General features: G+C 43.0%; 1 protein-coding gene across 3 annotated transcripts in view; it reads right to left on the reverse strand.

Annotated features, from left to right (window-relative positions):
* The window catches only part of HECW1 (HECT, C2 and WW domain containing E3 ubiquitin protein ligase 1), a 477,497-nt gene that overhangs the window by 221,929 nt on the left and 228,981 nt on the right, over window positions 1–26,587 (reverse strand). For all 3 annotated transcript variants that reach the window (XM_067745847.1, XM_067745845.1, XM_067745846.1), the window contains one exon: window positions 23,047–23,154. In XM_067745847.1, coding sequence (XP_067601948.1) covers window positions 23,047–23,154 — 108 coding nt within the window. The remainder of the gene's footprint in view (window positions 1–23,046; window positions 23,155–26,587) is intronic.

Below are 26,587 nucleotides of genomic sequence, written 5' to 3' on the forward strand. Positions count from 1 at the left end.
GATGAACTACTGGTTTCATTTGATTGACTCCACTGCCTTACTGTTAACCCAGGAGCAGGTACAGTGTCCTGGTGGGTCCTAATTCTTCACAGAGAATTTTCTATGGCCTAATATTACATGACTTTTGGAATAGATTCAAGTATAGATAAAGACATTGCTACATTTTCGCTATTACTGCTGCCTCTGAGAAAAGTATCAAGGTTCAAAGGCCGAGAAATATTAGAGGGTTGTGGGTTATTATTCCAGATACTTCATCTAAGGAGACCTGTGGTAGGTAGTTCTATCTTCCTCTGCTTTTCTAGTTAAAATGATAATAATTCAAAAATCCCCTCAAAGTCTGAACACAAGGCATCTCTGTTATAATAGTTTTTATTGTTTATTTGAGTCATTATGTATGTAGTAACAGAAGTTTAGGAAGGCACAGTGATCTAAGGAAAGAGTAGGAATGTGGGAACAAATCGATGTAAGTCCAGTTCTTGACTTGCCCGTCATTAACAGAGTAAGTTATATAGACTCTCTGGGTCTTAGATTTAATGTAGAATGGTGATACCATTGCCAGCTTTGTATGTATTGTTTCATGTATGGCTGTTGTACACAGCAAATGGAATAATGGGTGAAGCCTAGTATGCATGAAGTAGTCAACACATAAGAGCTGCCCTTCTTCATCGTATATTCATTTACCGTCAACAGAACTGTCTTGTATAGTTGTTCAGGCATGTCCTACATAAAGCTGTCCAACTGAGGGGTGAGTAGGGGGTTGAAATCCAGCCCATACTCCACTCACCAATGGGTGTAGTCCTTGCCCTTCCAGAGGAAGAGGTTGACATCTTAAAATCTCGTGGATTAATGGTGGACCTGCAATAGATCTCCTTATCACATTTTGGTTGCTTTTGCCTGGCACATGATTTGTTTTCAGATTTGGGCACGAGTGACCAGCTCATTCACAAAGCGGAATGATACTGAAGTTTCTACCTCTACAAATTTGTGTGTTTACAACTATAATTTTTATTGGGTGGGCATGTATTCAGAAAGTATAGACTGTTTCACTTTACTTATAGTATCACTTAAAGAAACAAGAAAACTATCGTTTTTCTTCCTCTCCATTTTTTAGGGATTAGTAGGCCTGTTGTAGCACTTGAGACATCAGTATGTAATGATGGTAGTAGCCCTGGTGTAAGTATAATATTTGATTTAGTTTAAAAATTATAACAAATTGGTCTTAACAGTTAATTAGCTCTTAGTATGCACCAGACCATTCATACTATTTTCTAATTTGGCCCTCACAAAATCCCTGTGAAGTACAGGTAATTATTATTAACCTTTTAAAAAAGTGCTTAGCACAATACTTGGCATATAACAAGGCCTCAATAAATGTCATCTATCATTCCTATTTTACATCTAAGGAAAATGAGGCCAAAATGTAAGGCCACTTATACAAGGTCACACATGTAGTTCATGGCAGCTAGGATTTCAGCAAACATATTAACTTTTCATTTGGTAATTTGTCTCTAAAAAATTTTTTTTAATAATGCTAGATTGTTGACCGGCTAGCAAAAGTGAACTTCCACTTTGAGTGATGATGTACTAGGTAATTCAGAGAACATCTAGACAAGCTGGAAAAATATGGAAATAAATCTGCCTGAAGTAGGATTGCTGGATAAAATACAGGACACCCACTTAAATTTGAGTTTCAGATAAACAGGGAATAAGTTTTCAGTATAAGTCTGTTCCAATTATTACAATGGACAAAAAACTAAAAAAAGTATTCACTGTTTATCTCAAATTCAAATTTTATTAGGAATCCAGTAATTGTTTCCTCCTAAAACTGGAAATCCTAGCCTGAGGACATCAGAGACCTAGCAAGACAGTGGAAAATACTGAAGACAAGATCCAGAAGAAGAAAACTTCTGCTGTTTCCCTTGGTGGGGGGGCTGTGTTGATTCCAGAAAAATGCACTGAGAGGCTGGGAAGGTGAAAAGAACTTTCGACAGACTTGCAGGGCTAAGGGGATAAAAACTTAAAGAGTTCAGAGCCTGCCAAAGAGGAGGACTCTGCTAAGTCCTTCACAATTCAAGTTGGAGCCCTGAACAGCAGAACAGATACCAGAGAAATACACCAGCCCTGGCCCTTCAAATCATTTTAAGTCTTGAAATTCAATTGAGGTTATTCTGGATTGCTAGGTATAGCCCAGAAGGAAATGCAGATCCTCTCAGCAGGAAAAGAACCCATTCTAAGCCTCAAATTATCTCCATAAGTTTTCATTTACAGTGTCCAGTTTTCAACTAAAATTGATCAGGCACATGCAGAGTATTTTTCTACTGGTAAAAATACCAATAGAAAGACCAGGCACTATAAATAGACTTATAGGGTTTTCAGATATCGGAGTTATCAGACACAAGCTTTAATGATCATATATTTAAAGCATTCAAAGAAATAAAATATATGATTGAAAATATCAGCAAATAATGAAGACTCTATAAAAGAACAAAACAGAAAATTCTGGATCTGTAAAACTACAATTTTGAAATAGTGTACTCCATGGGTGGGTTTAAAGCAGATTTAACAAAATACAGGAGAAAGCTTAGGAAACTGGAACATAGGTCAGAAAAAGAAATCCAGAATAAGGCATGCAGAGAAAAAGGATATAAAATATTGAAGAGAAATAATAAACATATGTGATACTAGGGGGTGGTCTAAAATACCTGTAAATTGTAATCCAAAAAGAGAAGAGAGAGACAGTGGTGCTAAAGTTAAAAATTCTCCAAAAGTTATGAAACACATCAAGCTATAGATACAAAAAGCCCTATGAATCCAGAAAGAACACAGCAACCAGACATCACTGTAAAAGTTCAAAAAAGAAGAAAAATGATCACTTCATCAGCCAATGAAGAAAAGAGCTAGGTTACCTTCACAGGAGCAACAGTTAGACTGACAGATGACTTCTCAACATAAACAGAAACAATGGAAGGGAAAGGAATGACAGCTTCAAAGTGCCGAAAGAAAATAACTGTCAACAGAGAATTCTGCAACTGGTAAAAGTATTCGTTAAGAATAAGGTGCTTACTCCTGTTGCTATCTGGACATTGCACAGGTTGAAGCACCACAAACATCTGAACTTCATAGCAAGTTTTTAACTATCCATATGTTACAATGTCTGCAGTGCAGAAATGCCCAAATCTCATGAACAGAAGTGTGATCAGAGTTGATAAACTAGACAGACATATGGATCACTGCATTAGCGAAATGTCTTCCATTGTGAATCACTTATTTGTGTAAAAGGAACCAAATTATCTATGTAAGTAACATTCTTTAGCAAGAACAATGAACGTAAGTCTATGAATCTTTCATTTGCAAAATAGACAGGAGACAAATGTAAACCACATCCTCAAAATCCAGGAAACCCAATTTTAACTCAAGAAGCTATCATCACTGTGAAAGAAACAGTTTCAGTAGTAATCTAGAAGGAGTAATGGAAAGTACAATATCTTCAAATGATCAAAAAGATCAAGAAGCAATGCAATAATAAGACATAAATTAACTTTTGAGTCTGAAGAACATTTAGCTTCAGTAAGAGGAAACAGCAAGAGCAGTTCTTTCAAAGAAATAATCAACATTAATGGTATAAAACCTGAGGTCCTCCCAGTCTATCCTACATGGCAGTATGTTCACTTGTACTTGGTTTTTTATTTAAAAATATGAATTAAATGGGTTTTAAGAAATAAGCAGCTTAGAGAAAGGCTGTGACTTTTGATCAAAACAAAAGGAAGGGTGAAGGGCTTCTTAACAAATGGAATGCACTTGTCAGTGCATTGACAAGGCATCTAACATTGCAGATTCTACTACATATGTAAAGATATAACATTGGAAAGGTATTTTAATTTAAAGTTGATATTGCCTGCTAGATCTCATTAAGGTAAAGTTTTAAAGCTCCTCACACAGGGGGCCCTGGTTTTAGACCAAATCCAAAATGAAGCAGTCACCTTGTACACACGTTTGTTCCGTTACATTTAATCTCAGCAACTTGAATCCAATACCTCATTCAAAAGAAAAACATTATATAGGTGTATAAACCATATTAAGTTTTACCAAAAAAAACTTTGCTCTCCTATAAACAGCCCTGAAAGACATGGTGTTTCTATTTGGTTCTCAGATGATATCTTTTGTAGTAAAATTCTCATTAAAGTAATATATGACTCTAACAGAAAAAAGTCACCTTATTATATTAGAGAATATCATATTGATTTGTCAAAATTTTGTAATTTGGTAAAGATATAATCTTACTTGGATCTGCACTTCCAGAAATGATATAGAAAGCTGTATTATGGACTAATTATATTCACTTTGTACAAAATTGGAAAATAAGTGAAGAAAATAAAGTCATAAATTTTGAATGAGCAGAGAAGATATTTGCATCTTTAGGTATTCCACATTTGCCTAACATAAAAATTGCCATGTGATAAAGTCATGCTTCTCTAACAGCTAACTTATGATTATTTGAATGAAAAATGGTTAATTGTAACTTTTTTTCAATTGTGTTAACTGGTACATCTTTTTAATACCAAGAACTGTATATCATTTGACTAATTTCCTATTTAGAACAGCAGCATAAATCCTATGTTAATGCTTCAAATATGGTACCACAGCAAATGTGGGAGATTGATGAAAATGAATCACTATGTGAAATGATGCTAGAACTTTACTTTATGGGAAGTACTTATTTCGGGTGTTACAAGGCCAAATCCAAACTCAAAAACAATCCAATAAATGCTTTTTTTTCCTATTTCAGTGCTGGTTATTATCACCCCCTAGACAGTGTTTCTGTTCTCTGGGATCACCGCATGTGGAGTGTTTGCTAAAAGGCAATTAGAGCCTTCCTCTTCCTGCTAGGATAGAGTAATTGTAGCAGATTAATGCTTCTGCTGCCAACTAGATAAGCTTTTTTTAAAAACAAAATATTTAAAGCACTGCAGAATAATGGAAGCAACAAGGACCACAAATTCTAGACGACGGAGTACTGGTGAGACGAGCTGATTACCTGCAGTCCCTTTGTCCTGCTGGCAGGGAAACCAGCAGAGCTGCTGTGGCCCTCTGGGGCCAGAGTGAAGGACCAGAGACCTCAAGTACCCAGCTGGTTTCCCCTCAGACATTTGCTGAATCCTGCATCATGAAAACGTCTGAAAAGTGAGCCGAAATCTTCTGTCTCTTGGTGCTGAGGAGACCTGGCAGGGAGAGTCACGGAAGGGTCCCAGGTGAAAACCCTCGGCTCTCCATGAAAGACCTGGAGAGGGATCTCTAGGAAGAGGGCGAGCTAAAGGGAGACTGAGGCTTACCAAGACTGTTCTTCACTCCACTAAGCTCATCCTCTTATTGGGTCAAGGCCACCAGCACCCCAACAAGCTCACTGAGGGAAGAGCAAAATCTTCTGAGGGAAGATGCCATCGCCGAAGTATCTACAATATTCCACATCCAGTTTACGGCAACTGAAAATCACCAAGTATGATAAGAGACAGAAGCAAATGACCAAAAGCAAGAAAGAAAATGGAACTAGGATCCTGATATTGAAGTCATTAGACAAAGACCTCAATGAAACTATGATTTTATACATGCAGAAAATGAAGTGCAGACTTTGCCAGAAAATTAGAACCAACAGAAAAGAATCAAATGGGGATTTAATTATTGAAGAACCAAAGAGTTGAAATTAAGAGCTCCATACGTGGGGTTAGCTGCAGATCAGATACAGCAGAAAGAGGGTTAGTAAAGTGGAGCATAGGTTGATTGAAAATATCCAAGTCTTCCCTAGTGGCGCAGTGGTTGAGAGTCCGCCTGCCGATGCAGGGGACACGGGTTCCTGCCCCGGTCCGGGAAGATCCCACATGCCGCGGAGCGGCTGGGCCCGTGAGCCATGGCCACTGAGCCTGCGCGTCCGGAGCCTGTGCTCCGCAACGGGAGAGGCCACAACAGTGAGAGGCCTGCGTACCACAAAAAAAAAAAAAAAGAAAGAAAATATCCAGGTTGAAGAAAGAGAGAGAAAAGAGGATGGAAAGGACAGAGGAGAGAATAAGGGACACAGTGGAATGAGTGGGGCAAAGGCAACTTTTGAGGAGACAATAACTTATTTTCAAGCCTAGATAATCACAGGAATCACTTGTAAGCATGTCGTAGTTAAACTCCTGAAATCCAAAGGCTAAGGGAAAAGTCTTAAAAGCATCAGAGTAAAAAACAAACAAAAAACAAAAAAACCAAACCTACATTATCTTCAAAGGAAAGACAAAAACACTAAACTTGATTTTTCAGAAGACAGAGAAATGACATTGCTAAGTGCTGAAGAAAAGAACAGCTAACCTAGAATTCTCTGTATCTCGTGAAATCATTGCTCAAAAGTGAAAGTGAAATAGTGATGTTTTCAGACAAACAAAAACAGAGAGGATTTATCACCAGTAAGCTTGCACTAAAAGAAATACTAAAAGGGAGCTCTTTCTGTTAGGAGGAAAATGATCCCAGAGAGAAGGAAGGAGGCAAACAGAACAGGTTGACATGTGAATTAGTCTCTGCTTCTTGATTTGGGTGCTGTGTACATGGATGTGTTCACTTTCTGAAAATCCCTAAACTCTGCATTTAAATTTATGCCCCTTTCTATGTGTGTTTTGTGCTTCACTTAGGATTTTACCAAAACAAAGCAAAACCAAACAAACAAACTGCTAAGGGGAAAACTTACGGCCTTACATGCATACACAGAGAAGAAGAATAGCCCCAAACCAATGAGCTAAGAATCCATCTCAAGAAGTTAGAAAAAGGAAAACAAATTAAACCCAAGGAAAGTAGAAGGAAGGAAATAATAAAAAATAAAAGTAACAGCAGAAAGTAATTACACAGAAAACAAATATATATAGAAGATCAAGAAAACCAAATGTTGGTTCGTTGAAAAGACTAATAAAATTTAAAATCCCTGCCCAGTGAAGCGTAGAGGATTAACGTGTATGTGAAATGAAACAGGAGTATTGCACAGCTGCTGGCCCTCTTAGCAGTCCTCCCTCCTGGATGGAGTGGGCTGAGCTGTCTCGGAGCTGCCCTGGGGCATTCAGGCTGAGGTGGGGGTTCCCAACAGATCCTCCAAGGCCAAATACAGACCGCAAAGTCAAGTGCCTTCTCTGTCGTATATTTTTGTCCCAAATCCTGGCTTACTGGGATGGGTCTCTGCATTTCAGTCCAAGTGGAGGGGAGGGTCATGGCTGGTCAGACGGTGGAGGACTGAGTTGCCTGGAACTGAGATAGGACACAAACCAGAAGGCTGTAGACTGACAGACTACCATATTGAAGAGCTCCAGAGGTAGAAAGTATGGGTCCTAGCATGAAGGCAGAGGGCCATACCGAGACCCTTCCCCATATCCTGTGCTGATTACGTATGTCTTGAGTCAGCTCTTGACTTGCTAGAGGGTGTTCCAGAGGTGTTTCTGGGAAGTACGTACTCCTGTTAGGTATTAGCCAACCTCTTCCAGATTAGGTGACAAGAAGTGTGAGGATATACTGGGGGATCAGTCTGATGTATGAATAGTAAGGTTTTTGAGAGTGTGGGGTGGAGGGGGGATGCAATCTCAGCATGACTTTTAAATGAACCCTTTACAGTCAGGGAGAGGATTTTGAATATCACCTTTTAAAACTGGATGGAGGTGAGAGCCACAAATGAATGGCAGGTGGCTATTTTAGAAGATGTAACAGATGAACAGGTTTCATGATATTGGAGCATGAGATACCCCACAATTTCACAGTAAAGAAGGGTAGAGCTCAAACTCATGGCTGGTCTGGAGGCTGGGAGGGTTACAGTAACCCTTTGGGCTAACCAGGTATATCCTTGGCCACACACAGATCTTAGGAATGGTAGTACGAGGCAGGGTATACTTTCTGATGTGTGGTCACCAGACATTCCTGTGACCTTATTAACAGGGCTGATGTGTTACCAACTCCAAGGGCGCCATTCACACAGAAGTCTACGGAAATGGCTCTCCTGGAGTTATGTAGCAGGCAACCATGCTTTAGTCTCGTGAATGGGCTGCATGACAAGGTGAAATCCTCAAGGGTAGGCTTCCTTGGCAAGAAGTACAGGAGTCCATCCTAGTGGGGAAAAAACTGCTCTTACCTGGATTCCCCCTTTCCTCTCAGGGTGTCTCTCTTTTCTCCCTGCCCAGTTTTCCCTTGGAGATTCCAAGGAGACATCGTTAAAGTTTCTCACAATTTGATGCTCAGTTGGGACTAACTTGGTCAGCTGCAGATGGGGCTGAATGACCATAGTTTTCTATGGGAAGAATTTTGCAGCCTGGGAACACTCAAACCTGTAGTTCTGGGCCCCGAGAGCACCCACCCACCCACCATTTTGGCTTCCTGGTACATAGAACTTGGTAACTCAAAGCACATATAAAAATGCTAGGCCATCTGGCATGCTGCCTATTGGATTGGCTGCTGCCTTTCTCAGTTGCAGTTGATTCTATAAAAAATTAATAAACAGAAACCTACATTCAATAGAGTTAGGAAACCAGAAAGGGGAGCTGTCTCGCCCTGTGGTGATAGCAGAGCCCAACAGGAAGAAGAAAACCTCCTCTTCTTTCCTGGCAAGGACTCAGCCAATGAAAAGCCATGGACTCTTTGTTTACTACAGCCCTTCCGACTTCCTTATCCTCTCTATAAAGTGTTCTCCTGCCCTTGCTGTAGGGGGACGTGCAAGTGGCTCACCGTGGTTGCAGACCCTGAACTGTGGTTGCAATCCTCTGCTGATCCTGAGTAAATGATCTTTGCTGGAGAAATATCTGGCAGTCTATTTGTTTCAGGTCAACAATTCTGACCTGGGATACAGTAACTGGATGCTGGGTCCCTCGAAGGGATCCCTGACACCAAAAAAGCAGCCTGAAAAAGGAACACTGCACTCCATTGGTGTGGGTTTCATGAAGAAAAAAAAACATTTGCAGGTTTGGAGTTTACTGGAATTGTTGCCTCTTGGGAAAAAACCGTGTCTGAGTGGAGGCACTGATCTTGAATATTTGGCTGATTTGTGGAGGTCAACCGGGAAGGGTCTGCAGACATGAGATGCTTTGACTGGGCAGGTTAGTGTCAGGGCTGTTAGAGAAGAAAGGGATGAAGGAGGCACAGATGCCATCCTGTAAAACCTGGGAACTATCAACGCAGGTTAACGGTGCTGCCTTTGTTCAGCTGGCAGGGGTTCCCTTTTTGTCTAGAATGTATAGGCCACTCAGCTGAACTGGAAATTTCAGCATCTTTTTCTGGGTAGGCTTAGCGATGTGTCTATACCAGTTGACCAAGAACTGTCCTGGAGGAAAGTGTGTGGAGGTGGAAGAGGTGATAGAAGACCCTCTGCACACCAAATTCAGGCTCTTGCTTGTATGGTACTGACTCTACCACTTACTCGCTTCTACCCTTCCTCTGGGTACAAGAACAAGGCTTTATGAAATTATTCCCATCATGCACTCACTTTAGCTTGGTGCCCACTGACAGCTTGGAGCGTCCTATAAGCTTCGTATCATCCTCCCGTGTTTCGTACGAGGGCTCTCAGGACACCTTTCCTGATCCCTTTGCTGAGTTCCAAGTTCCTGCCTGTTGTCCAGCTTCAGCCGGTGTCAGCAGCACGCTCTTCCTGCTACTCTTCGCTTGGCCTCCGGGGACCTGCCGACAGAGGGCGCTGCAGGGGCTGCGCAGCCGGAAACCCCACCGGAGGTCCAGCCGAGAGCTGAGCTGGAGCCGAAAGATGGAGACGGAAGGAAGTCTTGCCCATCTCCATCCCGGAGAGCGGGCTGGGTCTTCTTTCAAGAGTCCAACCCTTGTAAGCATTTGCTTTGTACTGTTGTAAGGTCACTGTGGTCACTTCATCTGTGTCAAGTACCCAGGACTTCCATTTAACTGGTCTTGATGTTTCTTAACATTGAGTTTGCCTGTATTTTTCATTGGGAACTGCCGATGATTAGGCTAGTGAAAAGGATGAAGTCTAATCGTAGGTTATTTTAACTATTACTTCTTTTCCATGTTCCCATACTCTTTTTACTGTTTCCCTTCTATTATTATTTTTTGTTTAATTTTGACATAATTCACTCTTCCCCCTTTGAAAAATATTTCATATTCCTTCTATTCTTTGACTACTTATCTTTTCCTTTGTTAAAGGCTCAGCCAGGCCTTAAAGGTTTAGTTTTCACTAGAAATTTGTGTTCTCTGTTACAGAAAACTCACACTGTAAAATAAATCTCTTTTTTTTCAAGGGTAACTATTCATGGAGAGAGAAAGAGACTAACAGGTTTTAAATATAAGGAATAGGAGTCCCATGAAAAGGCTTTAAGTCTATGGGCTCAAATTTATAGATTTTGTATAAAAGTAGGAGTGTTTCCTATATGTCATTCTCTGGTAGAGGGTGCAGTATTTATAACTCTATTTTTTCCCAAGGAGATGGAAGCATAAGACACAATTCCCCACTTATTAGATGAGTTCTCTGGTTTGGATTTTCAGCTCATTGGCCTTGAGCAACCTGGGAGAAACTGGCACTCATTCTGGTGAAGGTTAAAAACAATCAGCTCCTTTTTCCTTTCTGCGTTTTGTCTGCCCTCTTCCCTCCAGTAACAGCTGGCAATAGCAATGTGGGCATAAATACGGACCAGGTGCTGCAGACTGTCGTTTTGCTTGGAAAGAGGGAAACATGGCTTAGATTAGCAGCTGCTGCAATGGATGAGGCATTGCTTGCATCTTCTAGATTTTGTGGGTGTTGGTGGGTTTTGCAGTATTCTTGGGTTCCGTATCAACTCTGGAATTTGGGGCAAGTGAGATACATGAGAATTTGTGAGGAGTTTTTACTTTTTCCGTATTATTTGGATTCTGAACTCTTTCCTGGCTGTCCAAGGCTAATGTGGACAGTATAGCTGTCATCATTTGAAAATGGCTTTGGAGTTGACTAGAGACCTATCTTGGCTAATGTCAGAGACTCCTGGGGGTGACCTCTGAACTGGCTCCAGGTACGTAGTGTCCGGGAAGGTACACACGGTGTGCAGGCAGGACCACCCTGACCTCTGTGGCTCTCTGTCTTCACCAAGAACTCTGCAGCTGTGCGTGACCAAAGACTTGGCCGAAAGGCTCAGGGGGTCAAAAGAGAAGAATGAGGTGGAAAACCGGAAAATTCTCCCTTCCTACTGCTCTTCTGGCATCGACTTCCTGGGCCTGAATCAAGGGAGGAGGTGCTACAGTGTTTGGTGACATTTCCAGTGTGGACTGGGCTGTGTTCACTAGAGAGCAGAGTCCTCTGCTTTAAAAGGTGGTACCTCTCTGCCACCTCCATACTCCAAGAAGCTGGGTGGGTTAGTTGACTCTGTTCTCTTTGTGGTACCCTCTTGCTGTGGGTCTGACCAGAGACATCGTGGCTTCTGCCCTCCATCTGTGTTTCTCTGTCTCTTTGTCCTGATGGCTCAGGGGCCATCGGTGGGAAAGATAAGACATGACGGTTGTAGCCCTTGAGCACAAGTCTCCTGCTTCCTGCACAGGTGTTTTGAGCACTAGCTTCATTCATTCATTCATTAACTGAATAAATACTTACTAAGCCCCTCTAAGGGGAGATGCTACCAGCAACAACAAAAATCTTTAAAGATGTTATTTTTGCTGAAATGATGGATGCTGTTTGATATTTTCCTCAAAGTGTCTAGAGGGAATAAGTAATACTTTTAAAAATGTGTACACAAATTGGATTTATACACATATAACAAATACATTGAAATGAAGGACATTCTGGATTTGTGTGGGAGGAAGTGACTGAAACCTTGGATAGCCTCTGTCTTCTAGTTTGACTTTCTCACAGCTCTTTATGGTGGGGACTATGGAGCTCCCCATTCAGAATCATCTGGAGGGGAGGAAGGCCATGTTAACCATCTTGACTTTCCTTCCTCTAGTTAAGGATTTGCTAGCCCAGTGACAAATGCGTTCCCACTTTGATGCCCAGATAATTGCCTTGCCAATCACTCCGGGAGGAAAGCCCCCAGCACTGACTCCAACTTCAGAATTCTATCTAATGTATTACCTGGTATCCAGCCCTCCATGGGATCAGAACTCTGTACCGAATCTCCACCTTAGTGGTGGGGACCCTTCTGGCCAACTTTAGTCTTATCAGGACATCATGGTGGCTAAAGAGCAGGCTCAGAGGTCAGACTGCCTGGGTTCAAGTCCTGACCCCACCATTTGTTTGTGACTTGTGAATCTTAGACCAGTTGCATTTATCTTCCTGGACCTCAGATTCCTTATCAAAAAAGGGGAAAAAAAAAAACCCTGCCACCTAGGGTTTTCATGAAGATTAAATGGGGCAAGATGTATGAGGCACTCAGCATGGTACCTGGCACATTGGGAGAGCTCAGAGACAGTTAGTTGCTGCTATTACTATTATTATTCCTCTATTCAGGACAGCAGCCTTACCCCAAATGATAGCCCAGGGGTGGGATCTTGTGAGACATGCACAGATTCCCCAGGGACAAGCACAGGCCACCCTCCTGGGATGGCTGCAGCCACCTCATTCCCATCTGCTGTGTCTAATTGGACATATGGCAATGAGCTTGCTATGCCCTTCAGATACCTGGCTGTAGGTCCAGACACGGCATCTTAGTTAGGTCAGTTTCTCTTGTCTGCCCCACATACTCTCCTGCCAATTTGGCCTCTGTCGGCCTTGGCCTGCCACAGGCCTTTATGAGAGAGCTATTGTCCCCGTTTCATGGAGATTAAAATGGGCACAATACTCCCTCCTTATCTTGCTGAAGCCCTCTCTGGAGGCAGAGATATGGAGGGCCTCTGCAGCCCTGGTTGTTTCTAGCTCCATGTGTCTGCAATTTATAGTAGAAGAGATTCATTCTGTGTATTGAGTGGCTTTGAGGGGGATGGAGAGAAACCGTTCTGTAGAGTTCTAATTTGACTCCACCACGTCTGTATAAGTGATAATCACTCCTGAGTTCTTCCTGTGTCGTCTTCTTTCCCTTCCAATTGGGAAGAGGGGCACCATAGAGTGGTCAGCATAACACATTTTTTTCCTTCCCTCTCTTCTGTCCCCATCCTGCCCCACCCACACTTCTGACTGGAAGTCCATTGTGGGTCAAGGGCTTCCAGGAAAGCTTGGACTCCTTAACTGTTCTCTGCATCCTGTTCCTTCCAACTCCTCATGGACCTCAGTTCATTAAATGTCCCTTCTGTGTCCCGCATCTCCAGCATGCCCATAGACCCTTCCCTTGGGCTAATGAGCACAAGCAGATAAGCCTGGTTTAAATTCCAGCTCCACCACCTGCCACAAAGACTACCATGTCTCTGAGACTGTTTTCTCCTCAAATGCAATGGTGATGGCACCCAACTCATGGTGCTCTTATCAGCGTAAAATAAAAGGCTGTATTCAGACTATACTACAAAGCTACAGTAGTCAAAATATATGGTATTGGCACAAAAACAGACACATAGATCAATGGAACAGGATAGAAAGCCCAGAAATAAACCCACGTCAATTAATGGACAACAAAGGAGGCAAGAATATACAATGGAGAAAAGGCAGCTAATAAGTGGTGCTGGGAAAACTGGACAGCTACATGTGAAAGAATAAAATTAGAACATTCTCTAACACCATATATGAAAATAAACTCAGAATGTATTAAAGACCTAAATGTAAGACTGCATACTGTAAAACCTAGAGGAAAACATAGGCAGAACACTCTGACATAAATCACAGCAGTATTTTTTGGATCCATCTCCTAAAGTAGTGGAAACAAAAGCAAAAATAAACAAATGGGACCTAATTAAACTTAATTAGGTTTGCATGGCAAAGGAAACCATTGATAAAACAAAAAGACAACCAACTGAATGGGGGAAAATATTTGCAAATGATATGACTGAAAAGGGATTAATATACAACATATATAAACAGCTCATACAACTCAACATCAAAAAACCCCAAACAATCTGATTACAAAACAGGCAGAAGAATGGAATAGACAGTTTTCCAAAGAAGAAATGCAGATGGCCAACAGGCACATGAAAATATGCTCAACATTGCTAATCATCAGGGAAATACAAATCAAAACCACAGTGAGATATCACTTCACACCTGTCAGAATGGCTATCATCAAAAAGTCTACAAATAACAAATGTTGGCAAGGATGTGGAGAAAAGGGAACCCTTGTACACTGTTGGTGGGAATGTAAAATGGTGCAGCCACTGTGGAAAACAGTATGGAGGTTTCTCAAAAAACTAAAAATAGAACTACCATAAGACCCAGAAATTCCACTCCTAGGTATATATCTGAAAAAGATAAAGATACTAATTCAAAAGATACATGCACCCCAATGTTCTTAGCAGCATTACTTACAATAGCCAAGATATGGAAACAACCTAAGTGTCCATCAACAGATGAATGGATAAAGAAGCTGTGGTATACATATATATACATGCACAATAGACTATTACTCAGCCATAAAAAAGAATAAAATTTTGCCATTTGCAGCAACATGGATGGACTTGGAGGGCATTACACTAAGTGAAATAAGTCAGACAGAGAAAGATAAATACCGTATTATATCACTTATATGTGGAATCTAAAAAATACAACAAACTAGCGAATATAACAAAAAAAGCAGACTCACAGATATAAAGAAGAAACTAGTGGTTACCAGTGGCGGGGGCAATATAGGGGTGGGGTGTGGGAAGTACAAATTATAGGGTGTAAGATAGGTTCAAGGATGTATTGTATAACAGGGGGAATGTAGCCAATGTTTTGTAATAACTGCAAATGGAAAGTAACCTTCAAAACTTGTATAAAAATTTAAAAAAATTTTTAAAAGGATGTAAGATCCTTGCCAAGAAGTGGACACAAGGATATCCTAAATGAAGGAGAGCACTTACTTGTAGGCTCATTTCATTCAGTCCTTACACGTGTTCAAGCTCATCTCCATTCTGTTTCTCGTGCTGCCCCCTCAGAGTCACTCTCACAGCCACCCGTCCTGGAGGATGCTTCACACACTTTGCCTCTTCTCTATAGACACAGATTTACTGCGGGGCCCTCACCATTCCTGTGTGAGAGGTTTCCTGGGACTAGGGACTTTCATGGCCCAGATCAGGATTAATCTGAACTGGCCATTCTAACTCTTCAGCCTGCAGTCTTCCTCATCAGCTCCTTAAATTATTTTTTTTGGCAAACATCACCGCAAGCCCCATGTTCCAACCCTCCGCCATGCATTCTAGACCACATGTCCCTTGAGTCCTCTGATGGCACTCACCAGGTCCTGTCGACGACGCTCCCTTTGATAGCTTCCCCGCCTTTGACTTCCATGGCCCTGTTCATCTGGATCCCCTGATGCTACAGTTACTACTGCTGCGTAACAATCAAACCCAAAACGTAACAGCTCTGTACTATCATCTCTCAAAGTTCTGTGGGGTGACTGGGCTCAGCTGGGCAGCTTTCCCTTGCTGTCTTGCATGCTGTTGCCATGGGTAACAGCTGGCTGGCCCTCTGCTGTGCCCTGGGTGGGGATGGCTGGAGCAGCTGTCTCCATGCAAACTTTCACATGGCCACTGTGAAAGCACAGCTGTCTCAGGGTTCCAAGAGCGAGTGTTCTAAGAGATAGGAAGTGGGAGTTACCAGTCTCTGAAAGCCTGGCCTGGAAGCTGCACAGCCTCACTTCAGCATGGAAACCAGGGCAGGGTCACAGAGCCCTCCCAGGCCCAAGGGGAGGGGACATGGACCGGGCCTCTTGATGAGAGGAATGCCAAGGAACTTGTGGCCATACTTAACCCTCCACACTCAATGATCTCTCTTCCTCAACCTCTATCCCTTCCTCCTCCTTGTCCTTCTCTTCCTTTTTCTCAGCACTCCACCCTCAACTCTCACATCTGCATGCCTTCATGCCTTTGCAAGTGCTGTTCCTTGCCTAGAATGATCTCTCTACCTCTTGGCCCCCAATGCCGGTCCTTCCTTCCCACTGGCCAAGTCTACCTACTGGCTCCTCTTATCCATGGGTGGTGATCAACTCTGGGCCCCAAAGCCAGGTTTTGTGGTCCCCTTCACTGACACAGGACAAAAAGAAGGAGGTGCTTGTCCCCGCTCCTGCAATGTGAGAGCCTCAGCGGGCAGGGACCAAGCCTTCACCTGTAGATCAGAGTCCCTGGAGACCAGCACAGTCCCCAGCAGGCCTCCAGCACTGTAGGCTTCAGAGAGGCAGGTGAGGCTGTATGTTCTCTTAATGAAATGGAAACTCAAGGTAAATGTAGAAAAGTCTCAGTTTGGGTTATTAGGCCTTTGACCCTTTATCTGTGTTGATTTAGAGGTTTCATCTCATTGGAAGAATCTGACACACACCAAACTAGAAGGTAGCTCTATCTATATTGCTGCAAATCTGAACTGAATGATTTGGTTGTATCTTTCTAGCTGTTTTCTGTAACAATGCTTAGTCACCCTTTAATGGTCTGATATTTAATCTACGGACTAAAGATGCATTTTGATGCCCCAGATGTAATGGACTATTGGACCTGGTAAGAGATGGTTGCACACAACATTTGGGCTCTTCACCTTGGGTGACCTGAAGATGAGCCTGCTATGTGTGTCCCCTCATTCCTATGTCCTGTCTTCCCACCTGGACCCCTGCCCTCCCACTGCCACACTCCCATTGTCTCATTGGTCCCTTTCAGTCAGAACCGCTGCACCTTTATGTTGGCCTCTGGAAGCCCAGACGTTATTACTGTATGAATATTTCCAACCATTTCACTCTGGTCTGCTCAAGTGTGAATTTGGTGGCTTGGGTTCCTTCTTCTACCATTCCAGGACGCTTCTCTCTAGCAAGATTACTTCATTTAGGCTTTTAAAGCAAAATGTGCTGGAAATAAGGAAGGAAGAAAACCAGCATGCGGTGAGGAAGGTTTATGGAGAAGTTTAGCGGGAGGAACACCAGGGGAGTTGTGTGGCAAAAGGACACAGGTGAAAGAGGAAATGCATTTTAGGAGTGCTGCTGTGAACTGTAGACTCTTTTCTCCAGATTTAAGAAAGGCAAGTAAGAACAGAAGCAATACCGAAATTACTTTATGATTGTGTAGAGTGCAATTTTGACCATGGTTTCTCTTTAGGGTTGTGTGAACCTGGATAAGCGATGGGGGTAGTCATGGCTTCCAGGGAATTATATAGTAAAATTAAGATGGCATAATAATAAAATAGCCATTATCATGCAAATATTTACGGAGGCGCACTTGTTCCTAAAGGAACGCCTTTGTGAAGTGGTATGATTGTCATAAGATTATGATACACTTTTACAATTTAGTCTCTCCAAGTAGACTTCCACAGAGCCTATGACTCAAACGTTTATTGCGGTACAAAAGGAGACATAGCTCCTCGGGAAGAACAAAACAGTGATTGAAAATGGCAGCCCACAGTGCAGTTCTTAGCCATACCAGTTCTAAAACCAGAGCAGTCCTGGTGGAAATATGTCCAGATTTAAATAAAAAGCTATACCAACGTGTCACCTGAACCATCTGGATTGCTGACCTGACGGGATCCCTGCGGCTGCTCTGGGCAGATCCGGGTGGCCTTCTGGCCCCAGCACAGCTTGTCCTGGCTCTGCCGCATTGCCGCAGAGGAGAAAGCACCAGCCAGAAGTGCCAACCAGGGGAGTCAGCTAGTTCTCCTGGAGCCCTGCTTTTCCTTCAGTGCCCATCCGTCTCCAACTTTGGCTGCAAAGGCTTTCCCCACGGGAAACTCCCAGAATAAGCCATTCAGTTCACAGCTGTCACCAAGACACCACCATGTCCATTCCCAGAGGAGAAATGCACTGCAATCCCTAATTCGAAGCCTTCTCATTATACCGCACACCTGGCTGTACCAGACACGTGCCTGGCCCTTCACGTGTGCTTTCTCAGTCTTCATGGGGTCACCGGTGGGGATTGTACATTAACTTCCTTTTATAGTTGAAGGAACAGAGCCTTAGAGTCCAAGGGCCACACCGGGTAGACACTGAGTCCACAGGCCTCTCACTGGGAAGCCACCTGCTGAAGGGTGGGGAAAGGAGGCAAACTCTGCCCCCTGACCTGTGTACATTTCACCTTGCCACTCTCAAGGGGTGTTGTTAAAAACTTTGTTAATCAACTATACTCTAATATAAAATAAAAATTAAAAAAAAAACCTTACAGCACGACTAGGTGCTTAGATTTGCTGTTATGTGTAACCAGGGGCCACTGTGTTTTTTTAATTTGGGAGGACGTGATGGAAAAGGATTGGGAAATGATGTACTGAGAAGGGGTTTGAGGTTCGCTCTTCTGACAAATGCAGGGAGTGATGAAACCAGAGCAGGTAGGATTGGAAAAGGATTGGGAAATGATGTACTGAGAAGGGGTTTGAGGTTCGCTCTTCTGACAAATGCAGGGAGTGCTGAAACCAGAGCAGGTAGCAGTCAGGGTGTGAATCTGGAAGCGAGGGCAGAGATGGGGAAGGGGCTGAACGTGAGGGTCTGAGCTGCGGGCGATGCATGATCAGTGGTTCGGAGTGGGCAGGAAGCCACGGCGAAACAGAGCAGTCGAAATGACTGCAGATTTCTGGTTTATGCCTGGACAGCTGTGAGAAGGCTGTGATCATGACCGTGATTACATGACTTGACACAAGGGTGGGTAGAGAAAGGAGGTCCGTTTGGGAGAAACTCTCTTGGCCGTAATCAGCTGTCCTTCCAGACCCACTACTCTATTGTTCCTGCTAGCAATGGGGAGTGACAATGAACAGGGAGCTACACGTAACAGGTCTGGGCCAGAGATCAAAATAAAGATACCTTCCAGGCAGAATCAATACCTCTCTGCAAGGCAAGCCCTGATTCTGAAGGACTTCTTTCTTCCTTAACTTTTATCGGAGTACAGTTGATTTACAATGTTGTGTTAGTTTCAGGTGTACAGCAAAGTGAATCAGTTATACATATACATATATCCACTCTTTTTTAGATTCTTTTCCCACATAGGCCATTATAGAGTATTGAGTAGAGTTCCCTGTGCTATACAGTAGGTCCTTATTAGTTATCTATTTCATAGGTAGTAGTGTGTAGATGTCAGTCCCAATGTCCCAATTTATCCTTCCCCCCACCCACTTACCCCCTGGTAACCATAAGTTTGTTTGGGGAGCACATAGTCAACAAAGACTGTGGTAGCTCCTGAAGGCTTCAGACTGGCCCGCTGAGCCCAACTGCACGCATTAGAATATAACATTTGAGTTACTATAACAATAAAACATTGTAAGATTTTGTCAGGATAGGTAAAGCTAAAATTTCACGAGTTCTTTCTTTTATCAGTGTTAAAATTTGCATCTTTACAGCTCTCATATTACAGCAATTATTACTATAGTCAATTAGCCAAGTGCCCTCTAGGGCGAAATTATGCAGGGACCATAGGAAACGAGTCAGGAGTTATTTTCTTCTGTATTTTATCATGTTTGCAACTCCTTGGAGAATACAGAAAGTATTTGTTTTGAATGTTTCTAATTTGGGGGTACTTTCAAAATCTGATTTAATCAGACCTTTAAAATATCATATAAATCAATAGCAATTACCTAATTCTAAATTGAATCATAACTCTGAAAGAAATATGCGATTAGAACAGATCCCAGACAATCAGTGATATACCTCTACTTTCATAAAAGGAAGTAATACAAGGTAAACATAAAGAGAAAAATGGAAAAACCAAAACAAAACCTCATTTATTATTTTAACTCCCACTTGGAATGACCTCCTGTTGTACTTCAAGATTTAATGTTCAAAGTTGATAAAGTTATTTTTATTTTAAGAACGTCTAATTTACCAATTAGATTAATGTGTTTATTGCTACCTAGAGACCGTGAAGAGCTTATTTGTGATTCGTAACAAAACTTCTCTAACCTTTCCGGATAATGGCCTGAATTCTGCATTTTTATACTATAGCAAGAGGATCTCTGATGCTTTGATTAGCATACACTTTGATAGTTACGTTAGAACATTCTGTACATCCAGTCTCTTCCTGTTCCTTAATTTGGCACTTGTTCTATCAAACAGGTTTGAAAATGCAAATTATTTCACATTAAAAATATAAATTTTTATAGCATATTATATAGAGTTTTAATGCATTCAGACTCCTATAATTCATTGTTGTTTTAATTTATCTGATTTTTTTGTGTGCCCTGAGTCCACAGTCCAATCATTTGCAAACTCAATTAAGCTTTGTCTCAATGAATTTTTACTTTTTGACAAATCGTTACATTTGTACAGAAATACATTCTTAGTATATTATTCATTCATTTGATACATTTGCAAAATGGAAATTCATCCATTTTCTGAAAGCACCGAGGTATCGCTAGTCTAAGAGGAATATTGTGGAGCGGGATCGTCTCCAGTTTGCACTTGAAAACATGTCAGTTTTCTAAAGTGCTGAACTTTTAGTTTAGTTTTTTTTTTTTTTGCGGTACGCGGGCCTCTCACTGCTGTGGCCTCTCCCGTTGCGGAGCACAGACTCCGGACGCGCAGGCTCAGCGGCCATGGCTCACGGGCCCAGCCGCTCCGCGGCATATGGGATCTTCCCGGACCGGGGCACGGACCCGCGTCCCCTGCATCGGCAGGCGGACTCTCAACCACCGCGCCGCCAGGGAAGCCCCTTTTAGTTATTTTGAATATGACTTGGCAAACTATCTGTTTATTCTAGGACGTTGGAACTTCACCAACTTTGAATACACTTTCACTCAATTATGACAACATTTTATGTATTTTACAGAGCTGATTTTACATTATAATACCTGTCTAATGATATTTAAAGTGTGTCTTCATACTGCTCATGAAGACAATTATGTTAAATGGTTTGTTATTTGAGCTGAATGTACAGGAAATGCTCTAAATGTCCCAGAAATCTTGGAGAACTGCCTTGAAAGGAATGGTACTAGTGCTAGATTAATTTACACACAAATCCCACTTTTTCACACTGGCTCATGCAGAATGAAGACAGAGTCATGAGGTTTCATATTATCCTTAATATTTATTTCCTTGACTCTAAAAAGATAAAAGAAACACCTTCAAGGTGTGTTTATGCCCGCACATTTTGAGCTGATACTGTATTATGACCCTGAATTATGTCTATTTCTCATTTAGTTAAAACCCAAAAGAACAAAATGGGTATGTAGTAAGGAAGGACTCTTCCACTGAACTTCCAGTGTAGACTGGGGCATACAGTCAACAATTATATCTAATATTCATTGCTACTGCAAGTTTTCACCTCTTTTGTTCTTACTGGCATTTGGGAAGTCATATTAGGTACCACTAGCTGGAGCCCATCTCTTTATCCCCACATCAAGCCTGGCCATGTTCTTTATGATAAATGATGCCATTTGTGGGATAGCGGAAGATGCTGGCATGACTAGGGCAAAGGAGGGCCTGCTGGGGAGGATGGAGAAGTAGGGTTGAGGGATGTGGTGGGTTTTGTTGGGGTTTGGCAGCTGGGCAGAGAGGTTTCAGCTGATGTAGCATGAAAGCACAGCCATGAGGCTTGGGGGCACATGGTAGCAGGATTGCGTTCAAGGCATTTTGTCTGGGATCAGCATGCAGGATGGATTAGAGTGCAGAAGAGCGGGGGAGGTAAGTATTAAGGAAAAGGAACTCTCTTGCTGGGAGTTTCATCATGCTTAACGCAAAGTCAAGGGTCAGCAACCACATAACATAAAGTCTTGTCCCCTCTACGTCTGGTAGTATCAAACCTCCTGACTCTACTCATTCTGCATGTGCCAATGCAAAAAGAGGGGCATTTGTGTCATTTCCCAGGGCAGAGACACCATAAGTAGAGGACAGACACTGAGGTTTCATCTCCAATCTCTATTCTTTGGAGTACAGTAGGTCTTATAAAATGTTTATTAAGTGAATGAAAATGAGAGTTTTCATCTGGAAAAAAATGGGAGCAAAACATGCTAGAGGACAGTTTTTTGTGAGCTACAAGTCAAATGATAATAGACAACTTTAGGGGGACTTCCCTGGTGGTCCAGTGGTTACGAATCCGCCTTCCAATGCAGGGGATGCAGGTTCAAGTCCTGGTCAGATCCCACATGCCACGGGGCAACTAAGCCCGTGCGCTCTACAGCCTGTGCGTCACAACTAAAGAGCCCACGTGCCACAACTACTACTAAGCCTGCATGCTCTGGAACCCACACACCACAGCTAGAGAGAAGCCTGCGTGCCGCCACAAAAGATCCCGCGATCCACAACTAAAGACCCGATGCAGCCAAATAAATAAACAAATAAATAAAATATTTTTTAAAAAATAGACAACTTTAGGTTCCTGGCCATGTGTCATCTCCTCTGAGCACCAGGCAGCTGGAACAATAGACTATTCCATTTCCTTTCAGAAGTGTTATGCTGAATGAATACCTGCTATGAACCAGAAAATGCATGAAGGGATTTGTGCACTTAGCACTCTCCAGTACCCATGTGGGAGGGGAAAGGGTACATTATAGGTAGTCCGTGCATTCCTTTGGGTGGCAAATATGAGGCCCATGTAGATATTTCCTCATGCACCAGTATGGGACCTATGAAAAATTCCTTCCATAACTGCAAAATGACTTATTTTCAAAGAGAGCGGAAAATTTTAGAAAATATAAAATAAGATATATGATGATGAGTTTATACATCCAGAAATGTCAGTAGATCAGGAATGAAGGAGACAGATTGGTAGTAGTAATGTATCGTTCCCATCCCGAGGAATTCCCCAACACACTGGGGAACAAGAAGCCTTGAAGAACTGGGTTAAGCAAAGCCCAAACTGGACAGCAGGATACAGAAGGGGCAACCTTCACAAAGTTGGAAAGCGCCTGGAGGAGCCAGGGAGAGAGAGTTAAGGGCCACGGGCTGGTGTGGGTGGCTGCTACCCAACTGCTCTACAGCTCACTACTCACTGTCTTTTAAGCACCTCATTCAATCCACATCTTTCACATATGGCACATTTCTAAGTGAGGCAATGCAGCACAAGAGCAAAGCAGTTGAATTCCGCTTCATCCCGAGCAACAGGAATGGGAAAGGTACTCACGCTCCACAAAGTAAGAGCTGGCGTCAATCTTCCAGATGATCTGGCCCCGATGAGAACCAGTGACTCCACGGTTCTTATAGTCCAGAAAGTTTTCCGACAAGACCTCATCTATATTCCCAGGAAAGAAAGAAAGCAGAGTAGAGAAACACATCAGCTAACAGCAGATTTAGAAAAAAAAATAATAAAAGAGCAAAGATATTAATGCCACCTCCAGCTCAACAGAAGAAAAAGCACCTGGAATCATAGAATCAGGGAATTCTAATTTTAGAATTTTAATGCAGGAATCTCTTCCCCTCTCCTCAACACTCCTGGCAAGTGATCATCTAGCTGGTTCTTGAACACCTCCAGAGACAGAAAAAATTGCTGCTACAGCAGTTCATTTCACTTTTTCTTCTTTATTTGCCTGTGCCGTGCAGCATGCGGGATCTTAGTTCCCCAACCAGGGATCGAACCCAAGCCCCCTGCAGTGGAAGCTCAAGAGTCTTAACTGCTGGACCGCCAGGCAGTTCCCTCATTTCACTTTTGAATAACTCTTACACGTGGGGAGTCTCAGTGTGAAAATCTCCCTCCTAAAGCTTTCATTAACTGGTCCCTATTTGGGTGTGAGAATGAGGCATAAAGAAAACATCCAACTGTACTTTCTATCTGGGGCCCTGTTCGCATGGGCTCCGTCCTATATGATCTCTTCTCCAGTGTGGACACCCATCAACATCCAACACTTGGGGACCATCCATGAATTTATCCATCCATCCTTCATGCAGCCATGTCTGTTCATTCAACAGACACTTATCGAGATCCAACCATCTGCCAGGCTGGGAAGGTGCAGGGGCCACGGTGTTGGGCAAAACCTTTCTGAACTAAAACCACAAACAACTGAGGACACAGACTTTAAACACTAAGTAAAGAAATAAGTGCATTATTACAACTTGTAAGAGGGGAGAGGAAGGAAAAGAATGGACTGCTCTGACAAGAAGCTACAAGTAGGAAGGCCAACAGGGGGTCAGGGGAGAGCTGAGGGATGAGAAGGCGCTGCCAGGGTGGGGATGGAGGGTGGGTGGGTGTGTGAAGGGTGGAGCAAGGCCCCCATGGGGTGTCCAAGGCCCGAGGGGGGCAGAGCCTACCCTGTGCGAGCACTGAGAGGAGCTGCGGGGGGCGGGGACTGTGCTCCTCCCATCTCCTGCCCTTCCTCTGCTTGTTACATTGCAACCCATCAACATCCTTCTTCAAGCTGGTGCCCAGAGAACAAGGCAGCATCCTTAGAGAGGACAGATCTGTGAAGCCCGAGCCGACTGCCTCCCCCTTGGTTCCAGACCTCATGTTCTCAGTGCAGGCGAAGACAGGGATATGAATTTTACCTTAATCTTCGATGGGGCCCTTGCAGTTCCCACTTCACCCAGAAAGGAACCATCTGAGCTAAATGGATCTGAAGCTGTGAGACAACCATGTTCTGAGAGTCCAAATCCACTGCGCTGGTTGGGGGGAAAGCCAGAACTCAGGAGCTCCCGAGGGGAGGCCCAGAGCCCCAGCTCTGCAGAGAGGGGCTAGGTCATGGTTGCCCTCTTTGCAGCTGAGATATTCTGAGGTTCACTTCCTGCAGCTGGATGGATTTGGAAAACAGAGGAGGAGGTGAAAGAGGGCAGAGCTTATAGCGAAAGGACCCAGCTCCAAGGACCTTTGCGCCATTTACCAATACTGTCATTTCTACAGCTGCAGGCCCTCATCTGCGAGATGGGGGGTGGTAATAACTGGGATCTCATGGGGGTGGGGGGCATGGATTACGTAAGATGACTGGTAAGCGTGCTTGTGACCTGCTAAGTCGATTGCACATTTTTGGCTGCCTCTTCTTTGGCCGAGATGATCAGGCAGACTAACACCGTCTCTGCCTCATTAACAGCAGGAACTGTTTGTATCCCTTGGAAAATCACTTGTTTGCAAAATTCGTCTGTCTTTATAATCACAGTGTGTGCTCACAGCCCTGTTTGGGCTGCTAAGATGATTGCATAATACGTCTTTTACAGTAATTGCCTCATTTCTGCAAAAAAAGGCATAATGTTTTCCTAGCTCCCTAGGTCTTCAGTACCCAGATAGAAATTTGCCTCATTATGGCAATTCTCCAAGGAGAGGTATTTTCCTGAATTTATCCACTCTGATCACCAGAATATTCACTTTAATAGTCATGATCAGGTATCCATATAGAGTAACACCTAGAAAGGGGGTGTTCATTCATGCACTAGGTAAATGTGTATTGAGTATTTATACTCCACTCTAGCTAGTATGCTAAACCCTGGGGATATACTGCTGAACAAGACAGGGCCTATGTTCTCAGGAAGTTCTGAATAGATTTGAGGATTTATTCCAGAAAACAGGCAATTTCATTAGAAGATAGTGGGTATAAGAATGGGTTAAATATCAAGGAACCACAAGGGCACAAATGAAAAAAGGATGGGCGTGAGTAAGTGGGAGGAATCAGAAAAAATCCAAAGAGAATGGCAAAGTAACACACATTTTAAAGACAACAAGATACATTTCGCTGTACAGGTTTAAACACGTTTTCAGAGACTGCCAGTTGGTCCTAATGAGTATCCCATTCCCTTATTATAACAGTAACACTTCATAACAAATATCATGCAAGAAAATAGAAGAGTCGGTATTCTTGCCTGGACCGTCTGTGCTGAGAAGTCAGCTCCCTCCCCCAAGGCATGTATTGCCAATTGTTAGAAGTTACTAATCTTTGCTTGGGAATCCAAGTGTATTGTCAGGGTCAGATGCAGGAAAACAGAATCAGACCAGATATTTTATGCACTAAGGGATTTTATGTAGAGAATTAGGTGCTAGACAAATGGACGCTAGGCACAGCCTCAGCAACTGCCTCTCCACCCACAAAGAGAGTGACCAGCTAGTGGCAAGCTGAGTAGGCTCCTGCCACTACCGCCGGGCTGCCTGTTCACAGCCAGGAAGCGAGTGAGGGGACGCTAGGATGCCGTGATAGAAAAGCTTAATTTCTGAGAGCCATGCTTGTGGCAACCACAGGCTACACATCAGGAGGAACCACCCAGCTCACTTCCGCCTTCCCAAACTTGCACAGGTGCGTCTAAATGAAGGGACCAAATTTGCATATGGAACATGGCTGCACAGGAGACTGAGAGACGTAATTTTCAGGGACCAGAGTCTACACTAGAGGAAGGCACTGGAGGAGAGAAGAGAACTGGGATGGATGATGGGGACCAAGCCTTGCCCTCCATCACACTGAGGAATGGCAGCCCCCTGGCTCCCTACTGCGAGGTTCCCTTTTCTGCATCCTTTGTCATGGTACAAATTTTTGTAGGAGCAATGTTTGTGTGATTACAGGGATATCTACAGCCACCCTGAGAGAAGTAGTTAGGGTACCATTACTAGCTATGGGATCTTAGGCATTATACTTAATCCCTTTGTGTCTTTGCTTCCTCACCACAAAATGGGGATAATATTAATCCCAACCTCAAAGTCTGTTGTGAGCAATATATGAACTAATACAGGTAATGGTCTCAGAACAGTGTTAAAC

This window comes from Pseudorca crassidens, chromosome 8, assembly GCF_039906515.1.
Source record: "Pseudorca crassidens isolate mPseCra1 chromosome 8, mPseCra1.hap1, whole genome shotgun sequence".
Lineage (NCBI taxonomy): Eukaryota > Metazoa > Chordata > Mammalia > Artiodactyla > Delphinidae > Pseudorca > Pseudorca crassidens.